A 19,021-nucleotide genomic window follows, 5' to 3' on the forward strand; every position below is an offset into this window, starting at 1 on the left:
CTGGGTTACAGTCCCTGGGGTCACAAAGAGTCAGACGTGACTCAGAGACTAAACAACAATATATACTTTAATAAACAGTCCAGAGTTGAGTGAGTGGAATTCTTAGTCAATATTATGAGCCACCTCAGAATTGAGTAAAAGACTCAATAACTTGTACATAGTAGGTGATCAATAAATGGTTGGTGAACTGAAATAAGCTTTTCCCCCTAAGAATCACTAATTATTAGTCATTCTTTAGAGTGATAATGGTTCTTGAAAAGTGAATCAACAAAAATGAAGTCCCAGTCACCACTTAGACTTTTTATGAGGAGCAGTTATTGAAATAGCACCTCTATTAGAAACTTTCCAGAAAACATGATTTTTTAAATCAAAATAAATCCAGGTGACAAATAAGAAACTTTAAAAAAAAAGCATATCCTGTCAAACCTCAACAGGAGTCAGCCATAGTTATACATATATCCCCTCCCTTTTGAGCCTCCCTCCCATCTCCCTCCTCTGTAAAGCAATTATCCTTCAAAAAAAAAAAAAGCATATCCTGAAGGTAGTTCATTTGCCTAATCCCACATAAACTATTACTAGTAATTGTATGGGAGACAGTTTAATTTTAGGATTATTACTAAGCAAATTACTCATCCATACTGAGTTACTGAAAATACTTATCCCCCCTTCAAAATGACCACAGAAATGAATATAGATTGCACCTTAAAATGAAAATTAAAATGACAGATAAAATGAACTTTAGATGAAGATAAAGGCATGTAAGTTCAACTGGTACCTAACTGGGTGTAAGTGGGTAGGATCCCATGATCTGTGATGGATTTCTGAAAGCTTTTCTGTATTCAGAGCTACATAAGTCAATTCATGTATTTTAATGATCTAGGTTTGTTTTCTTCTTTTTTTGTAGGATGTTTGTAGTTTTCTCATTTGTATCAACTCACACATTTTTGAAATTTTATAATTCAGTATAGTTTTGGTTATAGATTAAAGTTCACTGACTAATCTTTTTAGCATGTTTAACTGCTGCAGGGTATAAAGATACACAGAACTTGATGGCTTCCAAGTGTGGTTCAAACATCCAAAGCACTCGAGATTAGCACCATGTGAAGAAATTTTAAAATATTGTACTGCAATTAATTTTAAATAACTTAGCACTGCATATGTCAGGGAGAAAGCCATGATAGAATCCAAATGGAAACTCCTAAAAGTGAGATGATTCAGTACATTGAAATCATTTTATCTAGCATAAAGACATAGAGGCAAAACCTATATCATTATTTCTACTTGCAAAAAGCTTCGTTACGATGCTGTGGAGAACCTGAGCACCGTTTTTGTGACTGACCAAATGATAGCGCCTAGGTTCATGCATGTTAGTTAAAAATGCAGAAACCAAGTTACTGTCAACATGAAAATTGAAAGCACATGGAAATTAAAATATATACATGTATTTATATGTGATAAAAATATTATATGTTTAGGGATCAGAGGTACCAATGCACCACACAATCAAGAATCGTATAACTTACAGTCATTGCTCAGTGTATGTGGTTCCTTTATACATACAGTTGCACATCTACAGATTCAGTCAACCCTGGATCGTGTAGTTCCATAGTATTTACTAGTGAAAAAGTCTGCTTGTATAATGGACCCACACAGTTCAAATCTGTATTGTTCAAGGGTCAACTGTACATACATTTATGGGTACATACATATAAATGTATGGTATATACATTTATATATATATACACACACACGTGTGTGTGTGTGTGTGTGTGTATCTGAAATATTTTTGAAGAAGTATTGTCCTCAATACTAGTCTAGGACCTAGGACCTAGACTAAATTCTTCAGGGATACCTTATTCAGTAGCTCCGAAAACAAGTTTTCTGGTGTTCTGAATTATATCATAGACTAAGAAATAAAGAGAAAACTGTTTATTGGCTTCTGTGGTGAGGATTGGTCAAGTCACTGAAGATAAGCATTTACAATTTATAGCAGGGTATTTGTTGTCATTCATAAGGTAAAGAATAGACAGTCTGGACTTTTGATGATTATTGAACTCATGTTATTTCTAATTGTGCTTGGAATCAGCAACTAATATCCCCCAGTCCCTTTTGATTAAAATATGGGTCCCAGCCTTGAATGCAGCCAGAAGACCAACAACTGGATTGCTAATGATCTGTTTCAAATTAGAACTCTAGGGCTGGAAAGAACCTTTACAGGATACCTAACCGCATCCCCCACACACCTATTCTGTTCCTGAATCTAGGACCAGAAAGCCAAGCCAATAACTCCCATAAAGTCTATTCTCACCGCATGGGGTATACCACCATCCAGTCATGTAACCCCCCAAAAAGCCAGAAAATTCACCCTAAAACATCTGTTGACATCTCCCAAAAGAGGCCCTGTTGTATTTCCATGGCCCTGAAATAGCAATTTTTTTCGCCTTCTGATTTCAGTTCCAACAAGTATCTGTTAGTACCTATATGTTCCAGATACCCTTCTCTGTGCAGTAATACACAGTAATACACAGGAAATATAAGTAAGAAGTCAGTGTGATTCTTCAACCAGTTTCTGTGTGTTAAAAACCAGTGTCCATGCAGTGTACAGTTAAGAGTTATAGCTCCTATAATTTACAAGGCATTTCAAATCATGCCATTCCATTCTTACAATTTCTAAAGTCAGGCATCTGGAAGATGAGTACACTGAAGTTCAGAGAGATGAAAGGGCTTGTCCAGTTCAACAAAACAAATATAAATGGCCAAGAAGAGACTCAAACTCAGGTTTTCTAATACCAGGTCCTCTACTTTTTTCAGTGTACCACAGCTACCTATATTAAACTGTCATTTCTCTTAAAGGGAGTACGCCAGGCCTGATTATGAACAGCATCATGAAATTATGTCTCAGGGAGAAAATCCTGATTTTTAAAAAGTTTTTTGATATTTTGCACCATTCCCAACAGTGTTAATTATGCAGTAATAAAGGACTCTGCCTAAACCTTTGTATATCTTACTGGAAAAGTTAATCTCAATTATTCCTATCAACAGTTAGCATCCAGGCTACTGGAAATTCTGTTACCAGGCTACAGTTAGTGGTACAGTACAGATTGCAAATAGTAAGAGAATAAAAGACATTACAAATGTACTCAATAACATGAGTTGCTGTACATTAATTTCACCAAGAGACAGGACTTAATCAAAAGGAGATGCCACAGAATCTTGGTTTTATTATCATTATCCTGATTGAGGACTCTAAGAGCAGAGACCTTGCCTTTTAAAATTTTGTATCTCCAGGTATGCAGGGAGAAAGAAGGCTCACAGCAGATGCATTGATGAATGCCTGAATTAATAAATGGAATAAGTGAACCCAAAGACGAGGACGTTAAAAGGAAGCAGTGTTTTTTCAGGAGACTGTTCCAATATCATTTTCCCCTTTGATTAGGAGAACTGGTGTGAACATTGCTAACACTGAGGAGTCCCAGGCTTCTCCAAAATCTAGCTCTCACCTATGCTAGTACTCACAAAACATCTGATAGTCCTGTATTCTCTGCTTGGGGGGAGGAGGTAGGAAAGAAAAAAAAGAAACAAAACCCCCAAACTTCCTGATTTACCCAACCACAGAATCTTCAACCTTCTCATTAAGGCATCTGCATTTTTTTAGGCAAATTGTTACTATGCCATTCTCATCCTCTTCTTTGACAGCATTATCTTCTGGTTATGAATATGACAGGGTCCAGTGATTTGATTTGTGAGAGTTTGGTCCTTTATAGTCAGTGGATCGAAATCCCTTCCACCATGCTTTTTCCCTGCCTCCCATCCCTCCCCTTCCCCCACCATCAATTCTTAATTCTCTTTTCTCCTTTCTTCCTTTTCAAGCAGGAAAATGTCACAGTAAACCCCACCATCTTGTCATCCAAAATTCCATGGGCGCTTTAGCTCAAGGGGTCTTCTTCTCGAGGCCTTCACCTTACTTTTAGACAGTTGTCATTATCTTTGTCTAAAGGTCATAGCTAAATTGAATAAAAGGAAAGCTGTGTTTTCCTGTCGATGCACAAAGGCAGTATTGACTTCCCTAATCCAGTTTGCTGAGGGGTGAGAGAATTAAATTAGATATCTAAGCACAGAAATTGAGAGCCTTTGAAAACAAAGATAAGGAGACAAGACTGTATTTTCCCTTTTCCTGGGAGCTCTGGGCTCAAGATTTTGCAGGTGTGTCATCTGATCCATGGCTTGCATCGATCAAAACTGTGCCAATGCATATTTAATTAGCAAGGGGACCCTGGATGCATTATAGCCATCATCCCTATATTGAATGGACTGTCAGACTTTCTGCACACTTCTCCACCCCCACCCTCCCCTCCACCCATGCCCCCTCCTTTGCCTCCTTGTTTGGGAAGCTTCTGCATTTTGTCTGAGCAGCTAAAAAGTCTCTTTGTTTTTAGCTGCTGATGCATACAGCACTACTGAGGAGAATACAAACAAGTAGAGTCCTAAAGTGTTTATTTTGTCTAGGAAGACAAGCTCAACCAATTTGATGTCTTTGGTAAGATTTTCAAACCCTGTAAAAAACCAACAACAACAACAAAAAAAGAAATACATTTTTCAACTCTGCAGTTATAGATTTTTTTAAAAGGAGTCAGTTATATTAGGATAAAAATGAGGATCCTGGAATAAATACTTTAACAATAAAATAAAAGAATAAGTAGTTGTCTATTATAATAGAAAAAGTATTTAAAAAAAAAAACTCTCTGTTCTTGACCATTAGATAGGGCATGTTAGCAAATTTTTAATTTATCAGCCCAAATTGCATGATAGAAATTCATTCTGTCCTGAATCTGTCCTGCTATTAGGGAATTCAGTGAAAGTAGAACAATTAAGATAGAAGGTGGGTAAAATGTTAGAATTGGATGTATTTATTTATTTATTTAAGTTTCAAAGGTTTCATAGGAACAGCTGTTGGTGGGGGTTCTTAAAGTGATGGGAAGTTTGGAGTTTTGCCTCCGACAGGTTATTTCATGGGATTACAGTCACCATTGATTTTCACACAGGTTACAAAGCCTGAGTACCCAGACAGAGTGTTGTCTGATAAACAGATGTAAGGCACCAAGTCTGCTTAGAATAAAGAGCAACAGACTGTGAGCACATATTTAGGACTCATTTAAACTCATCAGCATAGTCTAGCTCAGAGTGCTCTGTCTCTAGTCTACTTTTGAGGTGGCTTCTTGCTGGTAAAGTAACAAGAAATTTTTTTTCTTACTACAATTTGCTGTGGAGACTCATGGGAAGTTCATTTGCATACATCTTGTTACCAAGACTGACTACTTCCTGGCTTAGACAAAGTGTTGCCTGATAAACAGACGTAACACACAAATGTCTGTCTGGAATAAACAACAAGCTGAGATTTACATTTCCATTATCAGGGATAATCTCTTTCCCAGTATATGGGAGTTAGGAACCTTTATTTTAAAACCAGGACTGTGATGCTGATGTTTTATACCAGAATCATGTCATGTGTAAGTTTGGCTTGATTTTTTTTTGAAAGAAGCAAAAATGTATTATGGATGGTAAGATTTATATTGCAGAGGTAAATGTACATTTCTTTTGGGGGGGATCTTATAGTTTCAAAACCAGGTTTTCTTGCATTATTTGATCCACATGACAACTCTATTAAATTAGTCAAAATAGTCATTAGTGCCCCCATTTTACAGATGAAAAAACTGAGATGCAGAGTAATTAAATTATACAGCTGCGATTTTTTAGGGTTCCATCTTTTTAACATTTCATACTCTTTTCTATAGTGAAATACGAGAAAAAAAAAAAGCAAAATAGTTAATCCTTAGAATGCTAACTGAACTTTAACATAATTATCCTCAGAGATCATTTTATTATTTTAATAAATTTTTGACAGATACCCAGATACATGAAAATAATGTGTATAGACTATAACTAAATTATACATCATTTTCATTTGACACGTTTGTTTTTATAACATGAAAGTATACAAGGAGTTTTTCTACTTCGGGTTGTATAGATGACTGTTCAAGTACTCTTTAAGTGTATTTTCTTCTGTTGAAGAACTCCAAGAACTTACTGTTATAATTCATTTTGTTTGTGAAAAAACTGACTCAAAAGGAGAAATTGAGCACAGGTCTGATGTGCAATAGTGTTATAGTTGTGGCTTTTTAGGCAAGTCTTTGTTTACACATGAGTGGGTAGGTAACCAGGTTGACTCACTATTGTGAGTTCAGAAGTGATCAACAGGTCACCATCATGTATTAACATAGCTCCTATTATGAGAAAAACAAAATTCAGAGGTTACCTCAACATCTTAGTTTATTTCAGTCGTGGCCCCTTGTCAAAGAAAACATGAGAAATTAGAAATTGAGTCCAAGTAGCACACTTGGACATCTTTATAATCACCACATTCTTGCCATTGACTTCATTTATAACTTCACTGAAAAAGCCCATCACGACTTGAAATCAGTCTCATGCGAAGATTGGGGTTTGAAGATTGAGTCATTTGGTCTTTACTTTCAGAGTGACTGAAGTTGTAATTTTCAAAGCTTAGAAATGATTTCCCCCTCAGTGTCATAGCACAACAATGGTGAGACCATTGTACTTTTCTCTCAATGTGTTAAAACTGTGTATCATTCCACAACCTCCCTGTGCATGTAGCCAAGTAACACGTTTATGAGTAGGTGATAAGACAGTTGAATCACTCTTCAACCTAAACAGTCTCATCATCATACACAGCCCCGACTAAACAGATGGGCCTAGAATACCAGCATTAATGCCAAAAAAATCTAATTCCTGCAAATTTAATATTTCACATATTCTTCTTCAGAAAGAGACGTTAAAAAAAAATAATTTCAAGAAGGAAATTTGTAGTCATCTAGATTATGTAACACTTTTAATCCCAACCCTGAAAATGCCATACCCGGAAGTGGTGAGGGGGTGAATCTCCTGAGCAGCTGGCAGCCCCTGGGGTGGTCTGGTGGAGCCCTTCCAAGTCGCTGCTGCGTGAACACAGCCTTCCTGCTCCATCCGAATCCGGATTAGAGGATTCAGGGACCAACGTGTGCAAACTAGCCTGGTCCTTTTGGAATGAGGGCTTTCCCTCTGTCCCGTCTCTACCTCCCTTCTGGTGGAGAAGGATTTGCTGTGCATCCCTTGATTACTGTGATTATCATAACACATGCAGTTCTAGCTCACTGGGAGAGTTACACAGGCCAAATTTTGTATTTTAAATACAGTTAAGACTTCCCATTTAAAGAACCGTGGAGTATTTCCATTTTAAAAGATAAGAAAACTTTTATGGTGTGACTCATCTCATAATTTGTTTTTTTTTTAAAAAAACAGGTTATTGTATATTCATTTTTCATTAAGTGGACCACAGTTGTATACATTAATTGCCATTAAATATTGGTTTGGTTGTTTACTGAGCTTAAAAGATTTATATCCATTCTCTGAAAATGCTGGTGGTAGTTGAAGATTTTTGGTGGTCTAGATTTAATGATGGTATTACAAAATTCTGTTTGTTCTTTGCCAGACTGTGATGGATAATGTTATATTTAGCGGATAGTATTGTATTCATCAGTGTTTACTCGTAAGCTGCAGATTGTATATACATATGTGCAACTGTGCAGTGACAGTCTACATTCTCAAATAAAGATTTTTAAAATATTTCCTCACACCTCTGTCTTTAAGGCCATGGTGATACTGGAACAAAATAGACAATATTCCTAAAGGTTATAAAGTGTTACAATAACACTTCTTTTATAACTGCAGCTGTAAGACTGATAAGCAAAATCCATCTATTATAACCATTTTTCTAGATTTCCTTACTGTAATAAACGTCTTATGGTACTGAACGATCAAAATAGAGTAGTTCTAAGCCTTAGATTACCAATCAGAAATAGATTTCTGTAACATCATGGATGTAGAAAAAATGAATCTTGGATTCTTTGGTTTGACTCTTTTGCAAACTACTCATCTTTCCAAACCTCTGTAAGGAAAAAAAAAAAAAAAGCCTACCTAAATTTTGAAAATCTTTCAGGGCCACAATCCTAGAGGGTAACTGTTTATTATATTCAGAATATAATCACCCTATTCCTTATTTTCTTTTACTCCAGAAGCATTCCTAACGCTTCATTTTGCTGGGGGAAACGATTCATTCCCGACTTTGCCTTTCCTTTTTCACACTATAAGCAACAACTCCATTTCTTTCTGGCGGCATTTTCCCTTTCTTTCTTTGACTTGACTAACTCATTTTTGTTTCTGGATGCCTTCTCATTTCTTCCTCGTATCACCTTTTAATTTGGGAGATTTAAAACCGGACACAAAACTCTAACAAAGCCTTTTCAAGCTTCGTCTTTAGCCAAATCAGTATGCATGTAGGGAGCTTGAACTTAAGCAAAATTACTTTTCCAGTGGAACCTGGATTTGTACTTTTGGGGTCTGGAGACTTTTGTTGATTTCATGTTGACTGAATAGGAATTACACTCGTTTGTTTCAGGGTGGGAAGTGCTCCCCACCACTGCATGGCTGCCCTTCTTTTATCAGCTATTCACAACAGCAGTTGTTAGGATTTTGAGGTCCTCTTTGGGCCTCGGAATATGGCTGCTTTCTCTTATCTTTGGATTTTTTGAATGTGTGAACTATTTCTGCCATCCATCATTTTAGCCTGCACACATTTCTGGGGGCCTTTCATGTGTCAGACACTGTCCTCAGCTCTTATTATTCTGAGAAGCCTCTTGCCATGTGTCGGCCAGGGGATCAGAGGAGGTGATTGTCTGTAACTTCTAAATGCCGTGCAAGATTTCCCAGCCATGAGCCAGAGGGATGTGCCTCTTCCTTGCCAGGTCCCACGAAGGGGGACATCAAGCAGAAATAAAGACCTTTTCTGCCCTCCTTTTCCATTTTATAAGTCCCAGTCAGCTTTTAGGTGTAAACTTAGTGTATTTTCAGTCACTGGCAGTGGTTCAGCCCTAGAAGGCTGAACAAGTGAAAATTCATCCTTTTAGTTCTGTGGTTATCAAATCCTTGGCTGGGCCAGGTACTCTTAGAAGGTACTGGACCTAAGACTAGAATAAGAAAGGAATTATTTTCTCACGGAGTTCTGATTCTCATGTGAGATCATTGAAAAGTACCTTAGTGCAGCATAGTGTAAGTCACACGGTAAGAGATATATGGCCAAGGAGAGAGGAAAAGTTTAATTCTGGGTTGGGCACAAGGAAGATTTAACAGCATTTCATCTTTGCTTCCTGCCTGGAGAACAGAAAATACATGGAAGTGATGTCTGTATTTTTGCCCAATCAGTTTTACCCTACTGACCTGTATTGGTCACTCTTCACCATCCCAAGAGGAGTATTCTCTTGAGGTTCCAAGTTGAAGGGGAGCAGAATTGAGGGGAGGGGGCCTGGACCCGTGCATAAGTAGTAAATCCAGTACAAGATTTTGTTCCTGCACTGCACAAGCTTATGGAAGCTCAGGCTAGTGTGTTGGCATTAGGATTTATTTTATTCCTTTCCCAAGTGATTATATTGATAGTGAAATATCTTTGTCTGAGTACTCCAGCAGTATAGCTCTAAGCGCCATAAAAATGCATAGATAGATGACTAGCAGTTCAATTAAGAGGTCTCAATCCAGCCTCCTATATGAAAACCATGTCTATTTTAGGTTTAAATTTCTGCTCATAAATTTTTTAGAAACCAAAAGAAAAATTGCTTTTCAAGGTTAGGTTGAAGTCTAAGGTTCCTTAAACAAAAAACAAATCCCTGGATGGGGAGAAAAATTGATAACCCTAATGTACTTCCTCCCAATAGCATTTCCAACTCCATCATTTAAACACATTTTAAATAATATTCTCTTCATTGTAATATACAAATCTTCTGGCTTTCAACCAGGAAACCAGAGAAAGTTGCTGCCATGGGGGACTCAGATACAAGAAAGGCACCCAGTTCTATGCAGGTGAATTTTTTTGTGGGCCTCTAATTATTTCAGGTGGTGGGAATCAAAAGGCCATGTGATAATTGTCCCCAAAAGTAAGATGTGAAGTTACTTTGGCTTCTGACAGGTCTCTACCAACTATGCACAAGAGAAAATTGAATTAATTTTTTGCTTTCATAATAGTGTTTTAATGCAAATACTTAAGAAAGAGATCTTTCCTTTGTATCAATTATGTATGGGTAGAAATTATAATTCTGGTCACCTGGTTGGCCCCATACATAACAGCATCGCTGACCTTTTGTAATACCAAAGAAAGAGCCCATCCGTCCTCAGCAAGAATTGCACCAGGACTGGGTAATTTTGTTCCTCGTTGGTTCAAAAAAGAAATGGCATTAAATGGCCCATGGTAGAAAATAATTAAGTTTTAAGATCATTTAACTTTTCTTGTAGATCTTTGGCTTTTCCTGTCTGTTACCAGGATGGTGTATTTTAGTATGCAGTCCTCCGGTGGAGAACAGTATCCCCAGCTTTTGAATAAAACTGGGAAATTAAATTCCGTTTTCAGTTTGGCTAGGTGCCTCCTCCAGTGTTGGTAGCTGAGCTTTCACAAGAGTGCTGTGGCGCCTTTCAGACCAACTCTGAGCTGTTTCCCTGCCGCTCAGTCAGTTGCTGTTTACTTGCTTCTTTTTCTGTGGCTTGAAATTGTAAACTTTCTTTGAACGTATCTATTGCCATCTTTTGTTGCTATTCATGTTTTCTGTAATTATGCTATCTTCCTATAAATACAGGGTGACAAATGTAAAAAAAAATTTCAAAGAGCAAAAAAGTCTGCTTTTAGTATTAAGACAGTTGTTTGGATCTTTCATTTTTTTTTTGCCTTAATATTGATAGATAAAATTCAGAAAAGTAGTTGGCTATGGTATATTTAAATTAATTGAGATAAAAAATATTTTTCCTTTTGTTCGCAAAGAAGTGATTGGTCATAAAGATATTAATACACCAAGAAAAAGAACATCGGCTAAGGTATCAGATAGAAAGTTAAGTTTACTAGTCTTATTCCAAAGACAATGTTCTGTTTGGCAAAATTTTAGGTATCTATATTGGCACATGATCAAGAAGAATTTTAACTTTCCCTAAGACAAACTTAGATATTTTCTCTGATTTCAATTGTGGCTATTAATGGTTTAAAAATTTCCAGTACACAAATAATGAAGGTATGCCTTTCTCCTAAAACATGCTGAATTGCTTATAAGAATGTTTAATTTATAATTTTTAATTGCAAAGTTACAGAATACTCCCTTAGAAAAAGAGAAGGTAATCATGCCATATTTTAAAATCACTTGCTATAAATGTAATATTAATTGAGTTAAAATTTCAAATGTGATCGCATATAAATTTATATTCCAATTTTCAGTGCAGACTTTGTATTTAACTCTGTGGTTCATTCTGAAGAATTTCTCTAAAGTGTTTTGAGAAATACTGTAATACTTTTGGTGTGTGTCTTCACTGTGGCTATTGTTACATTATGTTAAAAAGCTATCACTTTGCCAGACTTAAATAAAAATTCAGATTTTCACATTTGAACCTTTGAATCAATCTAGAATTTTTGCTCTATGCACCAGGTTAAGCGCATCTAAAAGTTTTTAAGTAGACGTTTAAAAAAAAGTACTTTCCAATAATTAAAATCTTCATTTGCCTAAAAGCAGGGAGTCTTTCTTACAGTAATAAATCAGTGCTTCTCGACCTAGGGTCGCTAGTCGCACTGCTTCTCTGTGCAGTATCTCCAAGAAAGAGAATGCTAAAGCTGTAACTCTGTTGGTTAAATAGAAGTAATATTTTCAATTTAATCACAGTCAAGTGTCATGACCTTTTGATCTTGCATTGAACTTCTTGCTAAAATGTGGTCAGATTCCAGATAGCCTGTTCTAACCCTGTGAAGTCAAGGTAAAGTGCAGATCCAGGCTTTCCATAGATACAGAGATTTTTCTAGAAAATTTTTGGTTTGTTTTTCGAGAATGTTATATACTGTTTCAAGTCTCAGAAAAATGCTTTACATAAAAAACTCTCTACTTGAAATAGTTTGCCTGACTTTTTTTTCCTTTCCCCAAGAAAATGTATCATAAGTATGCTTACTTCTAATTCTGTGAAAGTTTTTGGTCTAACTTGTTTAGCTCATCTTAAAATTAAATGTTACTTTATTTTAAATGGTCTCATTTAGAAGTTAAATTGATTGGATTAAATTTTTAGTTTAAAAATGGTTGTATTTTTATCAGTAAAATAAAAAATAGATGCGATTCAATAAAGGTGTGCAAGAACCTGTTTTTGCTCACAAGCCCTTTAGGATCTCCCAGATGCATCGGTACAAAAGGAAAAGAATACTCATAAAGTGGGGGGAGATGTGTACCTTTTAGAAAGATGTCTTTGAGTGATCCTGTTATTTTAAGTAAAGGCGCTAGAGTATTAGGATTCTAGTATTTAATGGTGTTAGTCTGCATAGTCTGTTGCTGTAATACGGAGCTAAATATCAACAGAACTTGTTTCTGTTGTTTGGGTTGCTTTTATATACCAGCTTCAAAATATGTTTTGACACTTTATTATGTTCTGAATCAAGCTTCAGATGTGTGTAATGAAGGATGAAGTCTTTATCAGACTCTAGTGTATAAATAATGGAGAAGAGCAGTTTGGAAAGGGTCTCTGTGTAGGAGGATGGTTTCTGAAGAGTTTTAAGTTATGATCTGGTGCAAGCCAAGTGCTGCCGGAGGTGTAAACAGAACCGAGAGTCCTCTCTGAAGGCATGGGCTGCTGCGGCTGCCGCCCTTCTCCCCCTGTCTTTTCTTTCTTCCTTTTTTGATCATCATGTCACCTCTGTAATGTTCTCACTCCTGGTTTACGGGCTGAACCTTTTGAGAAAGTCTGCCACCTCTGATCCACTTTTCTTTCACAGACCCTGTAATTTTTGGCCGTCTTTTTATGTTTTTCAGATTCAAGTCAATCTGAAAGTCCCAGCCAGCCAAGTGATGCTGACATTAAGGACCAGCCAGAAAATGGTAAGTTTAGTTTGGGACTCTGGTTGCTGTTCTGAGAGTCCATGGTAGCCAGCAGCCAACCAAGTAGGAGGATTTCAAGGTCTGCCCGAGTGGGTGGCCCACACAGTAGGAACAGTCTTTGAGAACTTAAGGAATTTTCTGGGTCACTCTAACAGCCCCAAACCCTTCCCCTCAGCCACAAACTCTATCAGGGTACTCTTAAGAACCTTCATTCCCAAGAAAGTTGGTTACCGTTTGAGGCAGGGTTGATTTACCTGATCAGTGTCATTTACAGCATAAGTGAGGAGCCAATGCCTTTTTATTTCAGTTCCTTTTAATGTGGCAAGTGACGCATGATCTTCTTCACGATGATTTAAGTTTATTGACTAACAAGTATTTTTGAGGCCTTTTGGAAGATTTTTGCTTCTGCTAAATAATTACTGTGAGAAAATGATGTCTGCCTTTGAAAGATTTTCACAATGTGTCAATTGCATAAATGTATAAGCTGTGTATTGCAGGAACTTGATTACCTAGAATACACACTTTATATATGAATATAATAGTATCCACTAAAATACTAAGTGTGTAGTATATATGCTCCAAGGATGAAAACAGTTATCATAGGTTAGAATTTGAGTAAAACCATCAGTTTCAGTAAAAACTGAGGAGTGACCTAGTGGTACTCATCACATGCTAAACACTGTATTTCCCACTTTCATGGATATAATCTCATAAAATTCCATAGTGCTGTTCCTTGATGAAAGAGCTGAAGCCTCTAATGGTGACTTGACCATGAAGGACCTTCGGAGGGAATATGGCACCGTGGCTAAAAGCTCAGGCGGTGGTGTCAGACCTGTTTTTAAATTCTACCTCTGTTCTTTCTTTCCTTTGTAATTTTGAATAGGTTATTTACCCTCACAGAGTACTGATTTATTTCTTCTTTGAAGTGGTACAGTAATAATATTACTGACATGTTGAAGAATTAAATAAGATAATATATATAACATGCTCACAATAGTATCTTTCATAGGACTTTACACTAAATAAAAGTTGGCTGTTGTTCAGTATTCCTTGTATTATTTTTCTAGTTAGTATAATCCAGCCATACTTTGTTTTTCACTTACTTAAAATGACCTCATTCCTCCTGACTGTCTTATTTTTGTTGTTCTATTTTTCTGTTTTGATCTCCACCCGATCTTTTGGAATAGATAAGTAAACTGAATTATGTCAGTGTTGTGGGGTGGAGGATTGATTTTATCACTTTGAATAGCCTATCACTGATTTCTCAGGATTTGTTCATTTCCCAAGCCTCAGAAATTCTCTACATTGTTGCTGGGCTCCCATATTAAATATGCACTGTCTTGCTATTCCTCTCCTCATCCTGGTATTTTGGTGGTATTTTACGTATCAAAGTTGTCTTTTCACAGCAGGCATTAAAAAAGAGAGAGAGAAAGAGACCTCTGAAGGCTTGTTTTTAGTGTCATAAACAGCTACATCTTATTTTTTGTTGACATTTTAAAGAGTGATATTTATAGACTAGTTTCACTCTTTATTTCCCGCTTGACTTATAGGTGATGCTTATATGTCTCTTTTTTACATATAATATATTTATGTATAATCGGCTTGAAGTTGTGTCCAGAGGTACTCGTTTTATTTTCACTGTTGAGAACTGGTGGGCTGCTGGGGTGTGTGGCGCTCGTGTTTGGGTCTGGCTGCCCCTCTCGCAGGCCTGCGGTTCATCTGTCTTCATAAAATGGCCGGCAAGCTGTTCACATGCAAATATAAATTGAGAGCATGAGAGGCCTGGCATGCCTTTCTGGAGCTGCTGTAATACCGATATTGTGCATTTCCCACTCCAAAAAGCAACCAGGATTGAGCCCGAATTTTTCGGCCAAAGACGAGGAGAGACTAGCCAAGTTCATTGTTAACCGCAGATCACTTGGTGCCACCTCAAGGGTTCACAGTACCATTTGGGAAGGATCATGTGAGTTCAAAGAAAGAAAGTGGTAATATCCAGGAGAGAAAATAATAAATTCCTATGTTTCAAATTTCTATTTATTTCAGAGAAAGAGATGTTGCTTCATCTTAGACAGTTCCAACTGGAGTTCAGACTAGAGGAACACCAGCCTCTTGGGTTTCCTCTTTCTGCCTTTTGTCAATCTCAGATAAAGTTATTTGAGGAAAAAATTATTTTTTTTCCTCTTTTTTAAATGTATAATCCCTGAAGGAAAATAAATGAAGATTTCTGGACTAGGTATTTACATGCATTAGATGACTTTCTGGGGCTGCTTTGATCAAGTCTTCTTTCATTACCCCAGATTATGGAAGATGAGTTCCTGAAAGGTTTTTGTTTGTTTGTTTGTTTCATTTTTAAGAAGAGAACACTCATAAATGTATCAACAAAACTCTTAAAGGACTTTTGAAATCTTGGTGGATGAAGAAGTGACAGACTCTGATCTTCAAATAAAGTGGGAACTCATTATTCCTTCTTTATGTATATATTCGAGGGGAAATAGTATTCTTTTTATCCTAGCTCTTGAAGAGAAAGGTAATGGGAAACGAATGGTATTTTCCTAGTAAACCATGGAGAATGAATAGACAAATGGTAACATGCTGTTTCATCCAAAACCATAAACTAGGCCATGTAACTTTACCTAAAGTGGATGCAGCTGTTTCTTCCCTGCCCAACTAGTCTCTTTATTTCTACAGAATTTTTGCTTTCTTTTCTTGTACTCCCTTAAGACTCAACTGTAAAAGAAAACAAATCTTTGTCCAATTAGAGTATTACATGGGAATTTTGAAGGAATTATCTGAAACCCAGAGATAAAATGTCAGAATCACTGAAACTCAACACTGGTATAATGTAATGATTCAGAACTCCACCTCTAGAGTCAAACAGGCCTGAGTTCAAATGAAACGAAGGCTGGGGGACTTTGAGTAAGGTGTCGCCCCAATCTCAGTCTTCTTATCAGTAAAATAGGAACACTAAAAGACCCTAACTCCTGAGTAACAAAATGAGAATATGCCTGTGAAAGCATAATGTGGGTTCATAGTAAGCACTCAAAGATAACCATCAGGACTCTCCAGCTAAAGCTCAGATCTGTAATGAGATACACATATTCAAAAGGAAACAAGCTGGGAGACTTGGAGTAGAAAGAGGAAGAGTGTCAGCAATAAACCAAGACTCTATAGAGACATCTTCTGTAGATACCTACCCTGTTTTGAAATGTCAGGTTTAAGTCTCTTAAATCTGTCCATAATCCCTATAGTGGCATATCTATTTTGTTGTTTAGTTCTATTCTTCATATTCTGTTTCCCTCTCAGGAGTTGAGAACTACAGAAGTGATGCAGAATTGCTAGGGCCTTCAGAATGAATGCCCAAGAAGGTTATTCTAGAAAGAAGGGACTTCACTTAGATGTCTTTAATTTGGGCTGAATTTTTCCTTGGCACAAACCAAATAGAATCTCACTTATTAAAAACTGTAAGCTGTTGATGGACGGAATTCATGACCAATTTCGGATGCTTTGAACATGACACATACCTAGTATTTATTAAAATTAATAGGTAGACAAATAAACTGTCATTGTCCCCAAATAGTTTTTGAGTATTTGCTTGTTATTGATTTATCAAGGGGAAAAAAAAAAAAAACCCTGGAGAAGTTGAAAATCTAATTTGAGAATGGGGGAAAGTTCTGCAGTGGTACATAGTTTTTGAGTATTTGCTCACTGTTGATTTACCAAGAGGTTTTTAAGAAAAAATAAAAACCCTGAAGAAGTTGAAATGTAATTTGGTTGTGGGGAAAAGTTGTATAGTTGTACATGGATGACAAACAGACATACATACACAGATATGACTAATAGTGCTGGGAAGCCAAAGCTCGGGGCTATTCTAATGGACAGAGTAGATCAAGTTGTAACTCCACCCTCACCCCACCCTAATGAGCAGGTGTGATCAAAGATATGAAATACCATCCTGTTCGTTTATAGTTGATGACCATAAAGAATGGAATCTGACCAAGTTTTCAACCTAACTGTTATCATTCATTTAATCCTTTTGCATGTTACAGAAATCCCCTTTCTGGTTTTTCAAGAGCTCCTGAAGGTTTAAAGCCTTATCTGTTAGACTGTGACTTAGAAGATCTACTCATACCACCTTTGTGAATTCCCAGGAGGTACTTTGGCTACTGTTAAAAAGAGTATCTGTGGCACAGAATACTTGCAGTGCTTCCTCGGTATTTACAGGGCCTGTGAACAGTCCTCCATAGCTTGCGTTCTGTGTGGCATCAGGTCATGCATTGATGAGGCAGAGGCTCATGTGATAGCCCTCCTGCTTAATTCCAGGCACACTTCCGTGGGGCCACACTGAGGCAGTGACTGAGGGAAGAGCATCATCCAGCCCTGGCACTCTGAAAGCACACCCCCAGTGGGGACTCCCTGTGCACGCACCCTTAACTAAAACCAGAGAAGACCACGTACAGTTCCTGTGCCAGAAGAAGAAAAGCTGTGTCACATGTATTTGATTGGAGTTTGTTTTTCCTATTTACTATCTCTCATCACTTGTACAAGCTGCTAAAATAATAATAATCTCATCTTAGTGGTTTTAAAAATGTGATATTTATAGCAGGAAATCAGAGTTGGTATTTAGATAATTTTCTTTAGGTTTAATCATGTTGGCTCTTCCTCATCTACCTGGTAGTTGCGTGTGTGTTGGTGGCATCAACTCTCAGGTGGGCCACTTGCCATCAGTGGAAAGCCATTAATCATGATGTTTGCCTCAGATTTTGAAAATTTCCAGCTCTATCTGCCAGTTCAAAAATCACCCTGGAGTATTGGTTGGATCTTGTGTTCATGTTCAGCATCTTTGTGTATGTCCTTCCTATCTTGTATCACCAAACTAGGTATTGTTGCTAAGTGTTGCTAGATGAACAGGGAATCTCAACTGTTAGTATTTCATTGGTGGGCTTCCCTGGTGGCTCAGACGGTAAAGCATCTGTCTGCAATGCAGGGGACCTGCGTTCGATCCCTGGGTCGGGAAGATCCCCTGGAGAAGGAAATGGCACCCAACTCCAGTATTCTTACCTGGAAAATCCCATGGGCGGTGGAGCCTGGTAGGCTACCGTCCATGGAGTCCCAAAGAATCGAACACCACTGAGCGACTTCACTTTCACTTTCATTAGTAACTCATTTCTGTATTTTGAGTATTTCAGTACTTACGAAATAACTTCCAAGGATATTGACTTCCTGACTTAAGATTTGTATGCAGGATTAACTCTGTAACTTGGTGGTGAGCTAAGAAATATAAATTTATATTTCTTTTTTGGACAAACATTCTTTTATCTGATAATATTTTCATTACAAAGTTCAGGCCTTCCGCTTTCATTTTTTTCTCATTACTTCCTCAAATATATGGGAGATATATTGCAGTATGATATATAATATTAGTACATAGTTGGAAGGTAAAATAAAATTCGTAATTCTAAATGTTAAGAATTGTTTCTTGCTACTGAATGGACTGCTGTTTCAGGAACTATTTTGATTATTGGTCATTTTAGTTGTGTCATTTTAGGAATTTTGAAGGCAGTGCACAGCTGAACAGTTAACATTTTATTGGGAAAGCAGGAGCACTCTAGCACCATTGACTTGTAAATAAAGCTTGTCAATATTTCATAATTTGCATGACTTTCTTTTACAATTACCTAGCAACAGTTATTCTCAACAGTGTTCTTTCCAAAAACCCTGCAGGGACAGACACAGTAGAGTGACCACCAAAATAGCAGCAATAACAGTAATGATCAATATTCTAAATATTGTAAAGGTCCCAACTCAGGGAAACATTAAAACCTAAATGCCTTCTGGTTTCCAGATCTGTGTAATTAAATTCTGACTGATGAATTTTCAGCAATGAGATGGAGCTAGTCTATCTTGTTTTAGAGACTGGGGAACTAGAATTTGGTTTAATCTAAAATGTCAGTCTGAGGCCAGGTGAATTGTGCTTTCTTAAATATTGTTAGCAAATGTGATCCATCATGGTTTGCAGGGGCTCTTTAGAAATG

General features: G+C 37.1%; 1 protein-coding gene across 12 annotated transcripts in view; it reads left to right on the forward strand.

Annotated features, from left to right (window-relative positions):
- NFIA (nuclear factor I A) overlaps positions 1-19,021 on the forward strand; it is a 408,138-nt gene that overhangs the window by 194,796 nt on the left and 194,321 nt on the right. For 9 of the 12 annotated variants that reach the window (XR_015160139.1, XM_086390289.1, XM_086390281.1 and 6 more), the window contains one exon: positions 12,924-12,989. The exons of the other annotated variants lie outside the window; for them this stretch is intronic. Coding sequence is in view for 8 of the 9 variants with exons in the window: in XM_086390289.1 (XP_086246415.1) it covers positions 12,924-12,989 (66 nt within the window). In the remaining variant the exon portion in view is untranslated. The remainder of the gene's footprint in view (positions 1-12,923; positions 12,990-19,021) is intronic. 12 annotated transcript variants of the gene reach the window in all.

This window comes from Bos grunniens, chromosome 3 (assembly GCF_055505025.1).
Source record: "Bos grunniens cultivar Pamir isolate PY7600 chromosome 3, Bosgru_T2T1.0, whole genome shotgun sequence".
Classification (NCBI taxonomy): Eukaryota; Metazoa; Chordata; class Mammalia; order Artiodactyla; family Bovidae; genus Bos; species Bos grunniens.